Source organism: Misgurnus anguillicaudatus, chromosome 21 (assembly GCF_027580225.2).
Source record: "Misgurnus anguillicaudatus chromosome 21, ASM2758022v2, whole genome shotgun sequence".
Lineage (NCBI taxonomy): Eukaryota > Metazoa > Chordata > Actinopteri > Cypriniformes > Cobitidae > Misgurnus > Misgurnus anguillicaudatus.
The window spans coordinates 39,334,376-39,349,653 of NC_073357.2; the positions used below are offsets into that span (position 1 = coordinate 39,334,376).

A 15,278-nucleotide genomic window follows, 5' to 3' on the forward strand; every position below is an offset into this window, starting at 1 on the left:
ATAACGAAACGTCTTTTTAAATGTTAAGTACATCACGCTAAATTTCAAGGAACTAATTGGGAGTTTATATTATTAGCATAAAATATTAGCAATGTTTTAAAACAAAATTATAAAGCGTAACTAAACCCCTTGTTAGAGCCTGACTCCACCCACTGGCAATATTTGAAAAATGCAAGAAAAGTGGGCAGATCCCAAGGGCGTGGTGAACCTGCTTACGTCACGAGTTATTTTTTGGACCCAACATCCAATAGAAAAATTCAACTGCTGTAGCCACCGTTTAACCTGAAGAAGGCGTTTGTCGTATTAAAACACTTTATATCCAAATGTCAAAAAACTTCAAAAAATCAGCACTAATAAAGCATCATTCTTAGAGATCATTAACTAAAAAAAGTTGGTTTAGGGTTTAGTCACTCTTAAATAATAAGAAATAATAATAATACAAGACTATAATATTAAATACAAAACAGGTTTAGTGTTTGTTGAATAGACATGGATACAAAGATGACTTTGTTTCGACCAAATAAGCCTGTCTTATTTATTCTTATGCTGTTAAATATATCTAAAAATAAAAATATTATTTTAGAGGTGACTGGTTGTTTTGAACTTTTTTAACTCGTTATTGCACAATGTTCATTAATACATTTAACTCATGTAATGTAACTCAGATTTTTTCCTGGTTGGTGACTCTGCTTCAGGAATTTGGGGAACATAGTGGTAATAAAAAAAAACTGAAACCACGTTGACTTTTATCTTCTTGAATAATAGAATCTTTTAGCACCCTGATTTGCCATCTTTGGCAATACCAGGCCAGCTACAACAGTTCATGTCATTGTCACCTCATAGTCATAGCATAACGAAACGTCTTTTTAAATGTTAAGTACATCACGCTAAATTTCAAGGAACTAATTGGGAGTTTATATTATTAGCATAAAATATTAGCAATGTTTTAAAACAAAATTATAAAGCGTAACTAAACCCCTGGTCAGAGCCTGACTCCACCCACTGGCAATATTTGAAAAATGCAAGAAAAGTGGGCAGATCCCAAGGACGTGGTGAGCTTGAACCTGCTTACGTCACGAGTTATTTTTTGGACCCAACAGTTCATGGCCAGCTACAACAGTTCATGTCATTGTCACCTCGACCCCCCCCCCCATATGACAATATAAAGAAATTAATGAAAAAACTCAAAGAGAAAAAAATGAGATAAACCATGTGAAAATGTAATTGTCTTTTAATAAAATAAAAAGATTTCAATAATTAGATTATAATCATATACTTTAAAGAAATGAATTTGGAACCATAGATATTAAATACATTTCTGTAAATGCTATTGTTGAAGTACTCATATACATATTATAAACTAATATAAAATAGAGATTATGTGTTTATATCCCTGACGAACAGGAATGCTTATATCTAATCTTTAGTGTTTCTAATTTTACAAAATGTTTTAGCAGCAAAACATCATTTTCTATCTAATGTCAACCAACATTAAGTTGTGAACCCTTTTAAAGATCCTCAATTGTCACTGTACAGAACAAAAAATGTTGCAATAGAAAACACTTAATGGTCATCCTTATGCAGATGTGTAGCTTTTAGTTACTTCATTGAAGTTACTACAATAAAATACCATTCACTACATTCAGGGAGTTCATCCATAGTTTGAATGTCTTGTGATTTCTCCTTTCATTTTCACATTAAGTATTTAACTGCATAAACTGAATCTGGGCTCGGAAGTACAAGTTTTAGCATAATAATTTGTATAAAACGACTATATCTTATATCAGAAAGCATCCTGTAAAACAGAATGAAGCTTTTCTTTGTCAGAGACATCGGGCACTGTGAGTGACTTTGTGAAATATTGTATTTCCACCTTGCCAGATTGCCTGCCAAGCGCAACCCCAGAAAATGTGTTCTGTTTGGCTGGCTCACCGAACACAGCCATTGCTGTCACCCTGTGAAAAAAGGATTGAGGAGATTGTAAAAACAATGAAATACTAGAAGGACATAAATAGAGAAAATTTATCTTTAAACATTACTGTATAGGACCAAGTGAATGATGTGGGGCTGTTACCAGTCACTGTGCATATTCTCAATGATAACTGGCACATAGTCTTTCTCTGTTAGGTCCCAGATGTAAAAGTTGGATGCAGCATCTAGAACACAGAACACAGCTGACCGCGTCTGAGACCACTGAACTGAGAGAATGGGAGAACCACCAGAACATCCGGTCCACTCCATCAGAGGATCTTCTTTCAGGACAGAGTGTAGACGAACCGTACCATCACTGCAGCCAACCTAAACATAAAGGAGGTTACAGGCTGTTCACACAGTCAATCTTAAACAAAAATAAATGTGTGCAAAGCAATAAAAAACATAAATGAAAAAGTCAAATCAGCTCTCACCAAGAAAAGGGGTTCTCCGGATGGACTAAAGTCAAGTGTTGTGACCTCCACTGGTCTACAACTATCAAACTGTGACCTGTAGTACTTTGGAAGAACTTTCAAGCGATGTCTTGTGCCATGCCTAACCAGACCCTTCAAGAATAAAAAACAATCAATTTACTAATACAAGCCCAAGATAGCCCACCCTTCTATTTATCCACTAGCTATGTATTTATTCAAACACTTCATGCAACACAACGCCCACCATGTTAGTAGCAATGAAGTAATGGCTAGAGTCAGATGGTAGGAACTTAAGCTGAAGGCTCGGAGGAGGTCCACAGGCCATTATGTCTTGAGATAATCTTTCAGTGGTCTGTAGAGAGGAGCTGTGGAGTAGTTTAACTTTACCGCCAGGCCTAAGACCTATCAAGGCAGACGACAGCTTTAAAAAACAAGGAAGGCCTAACAGATTTTACATGTTCTTATTCGAAAATATAAACGTACCTAGGTCTGTTTGAGATCCTGAATCATTCCCTTTGGGCATCTCAACTACAACCTAAAAGATATTATAGCAATAATCAACATAATTTAAAAGACCTCTTCTGAGATTAATTAAAAATGGTGTCTGCTGACATGCGAACGTACCCAGAGAGTTAACACCCCATTTTCATCCAGAGATGCTAACTGGAAAGACAGTCCCAGAGACTCTAGATTTTGCAGAGAGAAATACATTTATTAAAGTGATTTTTAAAATCAATTTATCTAATTAGAAAATGTACGTCAGACACATGTTAACACTGTTTTTACCTGCCGTCACCATGTTTTTTGAACTTGTTTCTGCCATTGCCAGTACAGGTTCAACAGACACCACAGGAGAGAGATGACCTACTCCTGAAAGTACAGCATCTGTGGTACATATGGAAAAAAACAGGTAAGTGTAACTTTAACTGAGACTGAAATTTTACTTGCTATTTTGTTTTAATTTTTAGTTCCTTAAAGAAGCTCTTTAAAATGTTGTTAAATGTGCAATTTTAAAAATAATGTCAAAATATGAAGAGCTTAGATGCAAAACCCTCTAAGTGCATCTGACATGTTTTCCAATGACCATTTTTGTCCACAAATGCGTATAATCGATTCCGTGAAATATAGATACATAGTCTGTTGTTTACATCAGATTTCGCATGAACGTTTTATCATCTACAATCTGAGTATTATTTGCGACGTAACACACTGTAAATAAGATTACTCTTTAGGTTCCAATAAACATGCGTTAAAACTTTGTTTTTAAAAGTAGGCGGGAGTATAATCCATAATATCCAAATAGCGCTGTTATTTCCGTGAGACATGATAACAGCATAGAGGATATTAGTGAAGTGACTGCTCTGTGCTCTCTAGCTACCTGTTGGGTGGAGACCTGTGAGTGGGGTGGTGCGATGGGTGGGAAAATTCAAACGGAATGTGACGAAACGGCTAGTTACGTCACAACGGCGCTGAGTTTGAACTCGTGCAATCTGAGACTCAAGGCAGAGGACATTCAGAAACCTGTATCTCACTCAAAACAGCATGGATGGATTTTTTTCCACGTTTGTATGCGTGTGGGAGCATCAGAGACACAAATGAACACCCAAAAACCCAGAAAAGGTGAGTTTTTCATAATATGGGCACTTTAATTATATATATATGAAGAGTTTCGTTGCAAAACGAGATAACCACCGTTTTTTAATTGTTCAGAAATCTTGTTTTTTGGTTGTGCATTCCAATTCATTTCAATAATGCTACTGCAGTTGGTTTGTTTTGATTTAAACCTTCATAACTTAAAAAATACAGCTAAGTAGCACCATAAACAAAATAATAACATGATAACATAATAATAAACATGTTTTGACAAAAATGTTAAAAAATGGATTTATCTCGTTTTGCAACAAAACTCTTCATCTATATATATATATCTGAGCTCCTCATATATACCCCATAAATCTCTAATGGAGCTTATTAGGAATTGCTGCTCTAATTGTCAGTGTTGAGTATTGATTTGTGCATTTCATCTTATTATTTATTTTGATAACATAGCAGCAGGAGGTCTAGACTGACCTGTTGAGAAGGTGGGGTAGCGTAGTGTCCACTCCTCCGTGCCAACCACCAGACTGAAGTGAGTACCAGAATGTTCTCTGAGATCCCAGACCACAACTGAACCCACTGCTGTACCAGCAAACACTAAAGTAACTTTACCAGGACTGAAACAACAGCATTTCACCTGAATCACAGGTCAAAGCAAGAACACATTGACAAGTTTAATTCTGATCGGTGGTTAACATCCATAGCATTTACTTTTAGCATTCAGTCATACCAAAATATAAATTACACATGCTTGAATATGTATTGAACTGATTATCAAACATCCAATCTGCATACCTCAGATTCATAAAGCAGAATTTTCTGAGGTCTAGATGGTTCCCATATGTTCCACACACAGATGACTGTCTCGCTGTCCAGTCGCACAGCGCTGGTTTTGGAAGAAGGAGGATGAACAGAGAGAAGAGTCTGTCTCTGGACTTGTGAAAACTGCAGCAGACTCACTTGCCTACCTGGAAACATACAGATGTGTGTGTACATATTAATAAGCATAACACTGTTTAAAGTTCATTTTGAGTGTGATGTTTGAAACTAAATTATAATGCAAATGCAAACCTTGACTTTATAAAGACTAATTATAGACTTTTTTGATACAAATCCTAGCATTGATTTGGTCAATATTATTCCAAAACAAGATCAAACTTTCGTCATAAGATCATCACCTCTACCATTTATCAGCAAATATGTAAGCAATAAGGTACGAGAGGCTGTGCTGTATCATGAATAAGTAACGGCTGAAGGGCGTTGTTAGGCACGACGCGAAGCGGAGTGCCTGCAACCCCTTCAGCCGTTACTTATTCATGATACAGCACTTGCCTCGAGTACCTTATTGCTTTTATAAAACGGTTACCACACAATATTAAAGTAAAACAAATATTAGTGCAACTTTCATGAATTTAAATCAATAAAAGCATTCCTTCCGCTAGAAAAAATAGTCCCTGACTGCGAACAAAAACATGAAAGTTCAAATAAAAACAACAAACTGTTCTCAGACTTTGTCTCATTATATGTTTATGTGTTGCTAAGGGCGCAGTGATATTAAATAGAACCGTTGGGTGAAGCGGTCATAGCAGTGTTTTATTGTGAATAAAGCACACCTATTGACCAATCAGAATCAAGGATTGGAACTAACCGTTTTATAAAATATATTATACCACGGGTCTGTTGAATGCTGTATTCTGATTGGCTGAGAAATGTTCCATGGGTATGCATTAATTTCTGAAAACCGCACATCTAACTTCTCAAATGTCTTAAAAATAGGCACCAGAGCAATGTTTGTGGTAACCGTGGTATAAAAGGAATAATTGACTCCGGTCCTTTGAATTATTTGAAAATAATGCACACCCACGGTCGTGCCGCATTGCACCTTGGGTGTGCATTATTTTCTTATAATTCAATGGCCCGTCGTCAATTATTTCTTACAAAAAATTTAAATGCTGTGTTACCATGCAGAAATGGCAGTTTGGTGTTAAGTTGAAGGCAGCCATCACTAAAAGACAGTGCATTTGTTTGGGAGCGTAGTCTTCTTAGAGAATTACTCTCTGCATTATTCTCCTCTAACAGAACAGCCATAACCTAAAATAAATACATAAACATTGATTATTACTAGCTTCATCATGTAGTTTAAAGGGAATGGCTGTCATTGCCCATTTGAGCTACCAGGCTTATTAGATAATATTTGTACTATGCAAAAACCTATAATCTATAGGTTTATACCTTTAGCATTTTATAAATTTCAAACTAAGTTATGTTTGGATTTTAACACAGCTTATTTCGGCAGATTCGTGTGAACAAGATTTAATTATATACAGATAATCATACGAAGTAATTTTTTTTTTTTTAAATAAAAAGAGAATTTTTTACTTGTGTGGCAGAACGCAGAATAGTAGTTAAACGTTGAGAATCAATGGTCATTCTTGCAATTGACTCATCAGCAGTCTCTCGAGAAGCCTTAGGTCCTGGGTGCAGTTAAAATAGATGAAAACTATGTTTATTAGTTATTTTTATGTTTCTTTTAGTAATGATGACAAAGTCAATGTTGAACAGAATACCTCCACATGCTGCCTTAGATTCTGGTGGATGCTGTGTCCATTTGTCGGTCACGTCAACTTCCTCTGTTTGTATGTCTCGATCAGTGTTGTCTTCATTGCACTGCACATACACCTAAATACACAAGAACCTCAGTAAATCAGAGTTTTCAGTGACTTATGACTATATACAACAAGATGTATATAAAATATGGTAAATATGGAAGTCAGATCTATGACTTGATCTAATTCACTTTAGTAGTTGAAGGCAAATATAAAGTATTAAAGCATACAAGTCTTCATAGTCGGGTACCTTTTGAATGATATTTTTCATAATATGGCCAATTGCTTTAAAAAATAATATTTTCATCTTGCAGTCCACATAATTCGAATTTGAGTCTTTACCCTCTGGCAGAAGATTTTAGAGTTCTGAAATGTAGGCTAAACCATTATAAAAATTATTTTTTGCCTTTTTGCCTACCTTATATGTACTAGGTGTGTGTAATATGTGAGTTTTGCAATCTGTAGGTTGTTGAGGTGTGCAATATGTAGGTTGTTGAGGTGTGCGATATGTCATTTGTGCGATTTGTAGGCCATAGGGAATGTGAAATATGTGAATTGTGTATTTTGTAGGCTGTATGGCTTGTGCAATATATCAATTGTGTATTTTATGGGTACTATGTATGGAGTGTGCCAATTGTGTATTTTATAGCAAACTGTCTTTTGTGTTGTCTCTGTAAAGCTGCGGAATGGACAGAGTCCAAAACAAAATTCCCCTTCAGGGACAATAAAGAATATCTTAATAAATAAGTAGCTGCGGATTTCAAACCTGTTTTGTGTTGGCTGTACCGAAGTTCTTGATGTACATGTCATACTCATTAACTGGAGGCAGGTCCAGGAGAGAGAAGGTGATGGAGAAGTCTAAATCAATCAGACGCAGAAGTTCCTCACTGCGCTTCCTTTAATCAAATCAATCATTTGCACATGGATTAGTTTTCAGGCAACAAATCTGTTTTTCTTTTACATTATAGGTCAAAACCTCATATAGTGACTTTCAACTAGTTTAATCAAATAAAAGATATAAATTTAAAGAGAACTTGCTTCTGCTTTTTGGCCACTTTCTGGCTGACCTCCCGCTGCTTTGCAGATACAAAATCAATAATTGTGCCATGTTTTTGGCCTTTGTTAAAGTGACTCTCTGTAAAAACAAAAGGCTGATTTATGTGCATTTTCATCATGACCAATCATGTTGGATAAAGCACGGAAACACATAGTAAATCAAATCACCATCAGTTTCTTCTGACATATTATTGTGTAGTTTACCTACCTATCTGGGTGACAGATGACTCTATGTTTGTGGGCTTTGATCTTACAGAGTAGATTCTCTCATTCTCCTCATCGATGGCTCTCTGGATGGCTTCAATTTCTTTTTTTCTCCTGGGGCTCAACTCCTTTTTTTCTTCTCTCATTCTATCATTGTGTATTATCTCTTTCTCTTCTTCTTCATCTGGATCCTCAAAGTCCTCCTCATAATCCTAAAGGAAGGAACACCTCATTATAAATAAGCAATACAAATATAGTTAAATGCATTTTCACTTGTATTCTTCATATTTCAAACCAAATCTTTTTGTCTGAAGTAAATTTCCCATAGGAATTGAAAACACGTAGCATCAGAAAAAATAAATTAATTATAAATTATCTAAAAAATAAATTAGCTAAACATTCACAGAACAGTTAATCAATCATAGTCATGTATGTATGTTATGCAAGCTCTTGGCTGGTCCACACCTCAAAATCCTCCTCATAATCATGATCATCTTTACTGGACTGTTTGTCTTCTTCATTTTCCACCTTAAAAAAAACAACAACACACAGTCATATTAGGTCTAAAATACATCTCTTTAAAACACCTTAAAAAATGTTGTGTTTATTATTTGTTTTAGTCTAGTACTAGTTAATGATTTAAGTAGTATAGTGGAATTGATGTGTTTTTAGTTCCAGTATGAGTAGATCAGGCAGAAGTTGTGTTATCTCAATAATGATTAAATTATTACTAAACTTTAAACTTAAAATCTTACAGAGATGTCTGGATCACTCATTGCAGTTTGATCAGTCTTCCAAGTTAACTTGGGTCTTTTGGTAGATTCCTATAGGCATGAACACACACATACTTTGTATTATTTTATCTATATATGTATTATTTTGTCTCACAAATAACAATAATACTGAATCTATTGTAAACACACAGACAGTGTGTGTACCTCTTTGCCTGTATTTGTCCTTTCATTTTGTTCATGATCTGATGATTCTTTATGTTTCTGTTCTCTGTCATTTCTCCTGGAATCTGAAGCCTCTTTGAGCCTTCGGTCACGCCGCCTGTGCCTCTCTTCCCTCTCAATGGCTTTTTCTCTCTCCCTATCACCATCTTTGATGCCAGCTTCTCGAGAGTGACTTGTGTCAGCTTCCTGTTAACAAAAGTATCATTAGCTAAACTTTCTACAGTGTTAATATGGTAGCTAACAACACAAGCCAGCAGTAAATGCATTCAGATTCATATTATTATTATGTTATTGCTATAATTGCTTGTTCCCAGCAGCAATCTTTTGCATGGCTTACATGGCTTTCTTTATCCTTTCTTCTCTTTTCTCTGTCTTCTCTATCTCTTCTGTGTTCTAGAAAAGGAGACAATTTATTCTACTGCACACATTAAGTGACAGATGTAGAACGGCATTGAGAAAAAACATTTTTATTAACTGTAATCATACCTCTTTCTTTTTGTTCTTTATCACTGCGCCTGTCTCTTCTTTCTTCTCTCTGTTTTTCCTCATATTCATTTTGCCTCAGGTCACTTTCTCGAGCTCTGTGTCTTTCTCTCCTCTCTCGTTCTCTCTCTCTTTCTTTGTCTCTCACCCTCTCTTCTGATCTAGAATGATCAAGATCTTTTCTTCCCTCCTCTTTCTCCTGTTTCCTTCTGTCTTTTTCACTCTCTCGCTCCCTGTTTCTCTCTGCCCTCCTTTTCTCTCTGTCTTTATCTTTTTCTCTGTCCCTGTCTGTATCTCTGTCCCGCTCTTTGTACATCTCAATGTTTCGTTCCTTATACCTGTCCTTTTCCTTATCCCTCCGTCTTTCACTTTCCCAGTCACCAAGACCGTGTCTTTTTTCTTTACTCTCTTTATCTCCATCTCTGTGCTCTCGTTCTCTCCTTTTCTCTATATATCTATATTCCCTGTCCTCTTCCTTCTTAAAGTCTGGATTTCTTTCCCTGTCTGGGTCTCTGTGCTTATTCCTCATTATTTCTCTCTCTCTTTGTTTCTCTTTCTCTCTTCGTGCATCTCGATCAGGGTCTCTGTATGGTCGATCCAGAGATTCTCCATCTTTGCTCATCTTGTGTTCCTCATCTCGTTTTGATCTTTCTCTTCTTCTGCTCTCTTCGTGTCCCTGGAAATTGAATAGAAAGGAATATATCTTTATTGTTATTGTTTTAAAAAGCAAGGACCGTTTAGCAGCTCTCAAAAGTGTACTATATATAATATAAATAGGCAAATATGTAATATACATTTTATATTAATAATATACATTTTATGGGCAGTGCTTTGAAACCAACAAATGGCATATTACCGGAATGTGTGCTTTTAGGTCATCAGACCTCCAAGTATCTTCTTTTGTTATTTTCTTAAGAAAGATAAGAAATGTACAGTAAATGTCTTAATACTGTAGACTAAATCTAAATAAATGACTCGATTACCTAATTCTCATGACTCGATTACCTAATATAATGCATTCAATTCCATTTACCACATATGTATTTATATAAACACACATTTAAATGATAAAGTGGCGATGTCTGTTATTAAAATAAACCGACTAAACTGAAGTATTTTGTTTTCGATAGGTAGCTAACAGTGTTATTGAACCTGAAATGCTCGCGAGCAACAAAATTGTTCTCAACATATCAGCTGCTGCTTACAGGAGGTATTTTGTTTTACCTTTACAGGGTTCATTACTTCAAAGATCCTATGATTCGCTGATATCCAACAATCACAAGTTTATGTTTACACTTTTCACCGCCATACCGCTATATGGCTACAGCGCATGCGCAGTTTAGTGGTACTATGGTAACTTGACAAGCCATGGTTACAACAGGCTACTAAATCGAGAAAAGAGTAATCGCTCAGTAATGTTACTATAGAAACGCGGTCTAATTTAGCTAATAATCGAAACATCGAACTAATTTATTATCGTTTAAATATAAAATCAGGTTTCTTGATACATGTAATGCACATTTCTAAATATTTAAATTTGTTCACGGACTTGCACTTGCACTCAAGCTATGAAAATATAACATAACGCACAATATAAAATATGTGAAAATATTAAATTAGGGCTACTTGTTGTTATCATTGTTTAATCCCACTGGTAATTAATTAAGAGTTAACACTTAGTTTCACGGGACACGTATTTTTCTTTTGGTTTTGTGTACCTGCAGTTGCTAGGCTCAGGGTGGCGATTTTGCGCTGTTCGTGACACTGACCTCTCGAGACTAGCTTTGTAAGTGCGCGGCTGCTCGCGCGAGGGTGTCTGTCACAAGCACACAGCACGCGCTTCGCATGGACTGTCAACCAGCTCGCAAAGATTAAAGAGACGCTGGAGAACAACTGTCATTTGGGTCATCAGCTACACACAGAGAGATTTATTTTGGTAGTCTAAGCAAAGCAATTCGGTGTCCGCATCAAAATGGACCGGCATACGGTCGAACTAACGTGAAACACCCGAAACTTTAAAATAGCGTTGAACTTGAATGTTGGAGTACAGCGTGGACGGGATGGTCTAAAGTGTCGTTTACTTTCCTAGCTTTTCGCTTTGGTGCACAATGTACGTTTTTGACAGCTGCTGCGCTTGACAACATTTCTGTCCGAGACTCCTGCTGCGTCTCAGCGGGCGTCGGTTGTGCTCAGTATGACAGAGGACGTAATGACTGCGGTACGAGGAAATCTTTCTCAACCGGCGAATGTTTCGGGACAAAAGGATGGCGGACAACCTTCACCGACAAACGGAGCGATCCCTTCTTCCTCCCTGGAGTCGGAGTTCCGCGAGGACGCGCAGTCCTGCACCAGCGAACTCACACGCACGTGGCTGCAGTTTGCCAAAACATTTGTTATTATCTTCCCTATATATGTTCTTGGCTATTTTGAGTTCAGCTTTAGTTGGCTTTTGATCGCACTCACAATATTTTTCTTTTGGAGAAGAAACACGAGGGGTAAGAATACGAGGCTAAACAGGGCGCTCGCCTTTTTTGAGCAGAATGACACTTTTAAACAGGAGCTGGAAGCAACTGATCTACCATCATGGGTAAGTGTTACTTATGTTTAAACATAAACAGCATGGTTGGGTGTCATAGCAAATGAGTGGAATTATGCCAATTTAAGTGGTTGTAAAAGTTTGAATCATAATGGAATAAGAGAGCAGTCTTTGTTCTGATTTGTTTAATGGGATTAAAAAGTCACTGTAACAGAATGTCATGACAGCTTTCAATATTTATTTAGGCATTTGTAGGTGGAACAACAGGCTTAAACTGAAAATCAAATTCTGTTAATCTGAGTCCTCGTAACCTTAGATTAAACTGTGATAACCACACAATGCATTTCTCTGATCAAGGCTTAACTAAAAATAGGTGCTTGTGACAAATGTTTATGTTTTGATACCAGCTGATACTCAGTATGTCCACGAGGCAGAGCATACAACCTTGTCCTTTCATCTGTAAAGGTGAATTGGGTTTTGCTGAACACGTGTGTCTATCAGACTTCACTCTATTTTTATCTCAAAGAGAAAAACATTATTTAGTCTCTGCTTATAATGGCTGAGATCTAAAGCCAAGTTCAACTTGTACAAAACAAACATTTATTATTAAATGTTCGAGCCAAGATCTGTCAGATTGTTCTTAAAATGTGCATTTATTTATTACTACAGTTAATTCCATCTGCTGTTTTCTGGATTGATAATCTCCTGTCTGTGTAGTTATAGTCATTTCTCAGAAATTGTCATTTACATCTTACTGGCATCCGCTAGCATCTCTTCATAAAGTCTTTCATTGCCTTGAAACCGTAGCCAAATTAAATGCTGGCAAGAGGCAACTCGCCTTAAGCAGATTTAAAGTCTGCTGAACTGGTTTGTGATAATGGGTTTGAAGTTTTGTAACAACAATGACATTATGACCTCTTTTCGTTATTCATATTTTGTGCTCCCTTACTTTTATACCAAATTTTTTTCGATTTATCACTGATAACCTGTTTGTCTGGTTTCTTTCTGGTTCTTGGAAAGTGTTTGATGCCCAAGGAAGATTTAAGATGAATGCTTTTCTCAGATCTGTATCTGATTCTCTGGAACTAAGTAACAGTCTTATGAAAGTGTCATCTGCTAGTACAAAGTAAACAATACATTTGCCTAAAACTAACTTGTATACATGTCTGCTAAAATAACAACTTTAGTGTCACATTGCTAATTTAAAAATAAAATTCCACTATGAACTAGCATTTTTCCACCTGCAATTCAATATAGGTTGGTCACTGATTATCACAGTCTGATTATAACATTTTGTCACATTTAGTCTTACTTTACTTAGCATCTGCAGTTTTATAAAACCGCATTACTGTGAAAAAAAAATTGCTAAGCATCTTTTAGCTAGAAACATTATTTCAAATGAAGATTGATGAAGATCTTTTCATTGAGGACATCTTTTGGAGATCTCTAGTGACCATAGAAACACTGTTTCCATGGGAACTTTCAGTGTCTTTTTCACATATCATTAATATTTCCCAGAATATTTAATATATACATGTTTGAGTGTATCCCAGAAACTAGTGCTGTATAGTAGACTAAGAGGGCATGCACAGTGCACACCAAAGCTTTGTTTTCAATTCTTTCCAACGTTTTTCAAAAAAGACAGCTGCTTGCAGTTTTTTTTCACGCTGAAAGCCGGCGCACTGCGTTTTTTTTTCACGCTGAGCGCAGAGAGTTGAAAAATATTCAACTTTGTGTGAATAGCTCAGCTCGTCAATGTCAGCTCTCACACGGCTGTCCAATCACAGTGGAGGAGGGGTGGGAAAAATATTACAACAACCAACCAGTGCATCGTACAACGACTGATAAACAAAGCAGAAGTATAGCAGCAACCAAAGCGCTCAGCTGAAGAAAGCTGTCAGTCGGCTGAAATAAAGCTGTCCGCCGGGTGTTTTCAGCCGCGTAAAAAGTTTTGCTGTGCATGCCCCCTTAGCCTTGTTCAGCAATATTTGCTTTCTGCAGAAAAATGATTGGCGGTTTTGTAGAGCTTATATTAATATGTCAGTCAGTGAGCTGAAAAAAGTGCTGTGCCAGTACTTTTTTTTGGATTGAAAACAAATAAGTGCGAATGCACACTAGTAGGAAGTCTCACAGATGTACACACCAGTTTTATTCTACAGATTACAACCGAGCTGTTACTTAAATAAAAAAAATGTGTTAGTTTGTATTAGAGCTGCCTAACGATTAGTCGCGACTAATCATTTGCAGAATAAAAGTTTTTGTTTACATATTAAATGTGTGTGTAATGTGTATAATGATTATGTATATTAGATGTACACACATGCATGTATATATTTAAGAAATATTTGCATGTGTATAAACATTTGTGTATTTACATATAATTATATCATATATAAATATAAATTTTTTCCTTAAAGTTATACATACATGTGTTTTTATTTATATATATGATATGTGTTGATGTACTGTGTGTATAATAATTATGTAAACAAAAACTTTTATTTTGCAAATGAATAGTCGTGACTAATCATTAGGCAGCACTAGTTTATAGGACAGGACCAACACTACGGTGTATTCTCAGGTTTCTGATAATTTTAAAGGGATAGTTCACCAAAACTTTAAATTCTGCTGTCATTTACTCACCCTAATGTTGTTGTAAACCAGAAGAAGGAGATATTTTGTAAAATGGTAATGAACACAGTTTACGATACCCATTACCTTTATATTTATTTCATACTGTTTTTCTAGTATGTCAGTGGGTATCATCAGCTGTGTTACTACCATCATTTATCAGAATATCTTCTTATGTGTTCAACAGAATTAAAAACTCATGAGGGTAAGTAAATGGACAGTATTTTCGTTTTGGGGTGAACGATCCCTTTAATGTAATTTATCATTTATCCTAATTTATGATGTTGAAAGAAGCATATATGGGTTTGCAGCTGTGTTACTGTAGTGATGGGATTCAAATGCCATAACCCTATACATTTGTTTTGCTTGCATTTAGAAGGCTGGAAAGCTTTACAGTAATAAGTTTCAGTTTTAGGATGCCATGCGGTATTATAGCCTATAAGGCCAAAGATTGATTGATTGTTTGTGTTGGCATAGTGTGCTTCTGTAACTCAGTTGATAAAGCTTTGCAGTTGCAACACAATTATCCTCATTGTGGGTTTGATCCACAGTGGGGGTTTAATCCACAGGAATGACACTGATAAAAATATTTAGAGTGAATATACTATCACTCTAACACTACAAGTCACAATGGATAAAAGCATACGCCAAATGCACAAATGTAATGGACTGTGTTAAATAACTGTATTTACTTTATACAATTCCAAAGAAATTTGCACCAATAAGTGGAACCAAAGAAAATGTTGTTTTTTAATGCTGCATCATTGCTGTGAATGCAGTGCAGGCTAAGCATTTAGTCATTCAA

General features: G+C 36.1%; 2 protein-coding genes across 5 annotated transcripts in view; one reads left to right on the forward strand and one right to left on the reverse strand.

Moving 5' to 3' along the window:
• Positions 1 to 1,215: 1,215 nt before the first annotated feature.
• On the reverse strand, positions 1,216 to 10,739 carry dync2i1 (dynein 2 intermediate chain 1). Its single transcript, XM_073859106.1, has 22 exons — positions 10,531 to 10,739; positions 10,163 to 10,216; positions 9,310 to 9,982; positions 9,161 to 9,216; positions 8,806 to 9,009; positions 8,623 to 8,691; positions 8,333 to 8,395; positions 7,872 to 8,079; positions 7,646 to 7,742; positions 7,374 to 7,503; positions 6,569 to 6,680; positions 6,381 to 6,475; positions 5,963 to 6,092; positions 4,797 to 4,969; positions 4,476 to 4,638; positions 3,183 to 3,290; positions 3,030 to 3,091; positions 2,889 to 2,940; positions 2,650 to 2,807; positions 2,406 to 2,537; positions 2,075 to 2,298; positions 1,216 to 1,955 (listed from the first exon to the last, which is right to left on the reverse strand). The coding sequence occupies exons 1-22, from the start codon at positions 10,543 to 10,545 to the stop codon at positions 1,784 to 1,786; spliced, it is 3,150 nt and encodes a 1,049-aa protein (XP_073715207.1). The 5' UTR covers positions 10,546 to 10,739; the 3' UTR covers positions 1,216 to 1,783.
• Positions 10,740 to 11,030: 291 nt separating this feature from the next.
• esyt2b (extended synaptotagmin-like protein 2b) overlaps positions 11,031 to 15,278 on the forward strand; it is a 56,082-nt gene continuing 51,834 nt past the window's right edge. For 2 of the 4 annotated variants that reach the window (XM_055206986.2, XM_055206993.2), the window contains exon 1: positions 11,032 to 11,893. In XM_055206986.2, coding sequence (XP_055062961.2) covers positions 11,501 to 11,893 — 393 coding nt within the window. In that variant the 5' untranslated portion in view covers positions 11,032 to 11,500. Of the gene's footprint in view, positions 11,894 to 15,278 lie in introns of all 4 variants that reach the window. The other 2 variants (XM_055206979.2, XM_055206997.2) reach the window with 2 other exon arrangements.

Bases quoted from the DNA above. Each gene is read 5' to 3' on its own strand.
- dync2i1 (XM_073859106.1), bottom strand. The intron at 6,681-7,373 runs GTTTGAAATCCG...TTGTGTATTTAG, and splicing joins GTACAGCCAACACAAAACAG to GTGTATGTGCAGTGCAATGA. The intron at 4,639-4,796 runs GTATGCAGATTG...CCTGTGATTCAG, and splicing joins TTCTGCTTTATGAATCTGAG to GTGAAATGCTGTTGTTTCAG.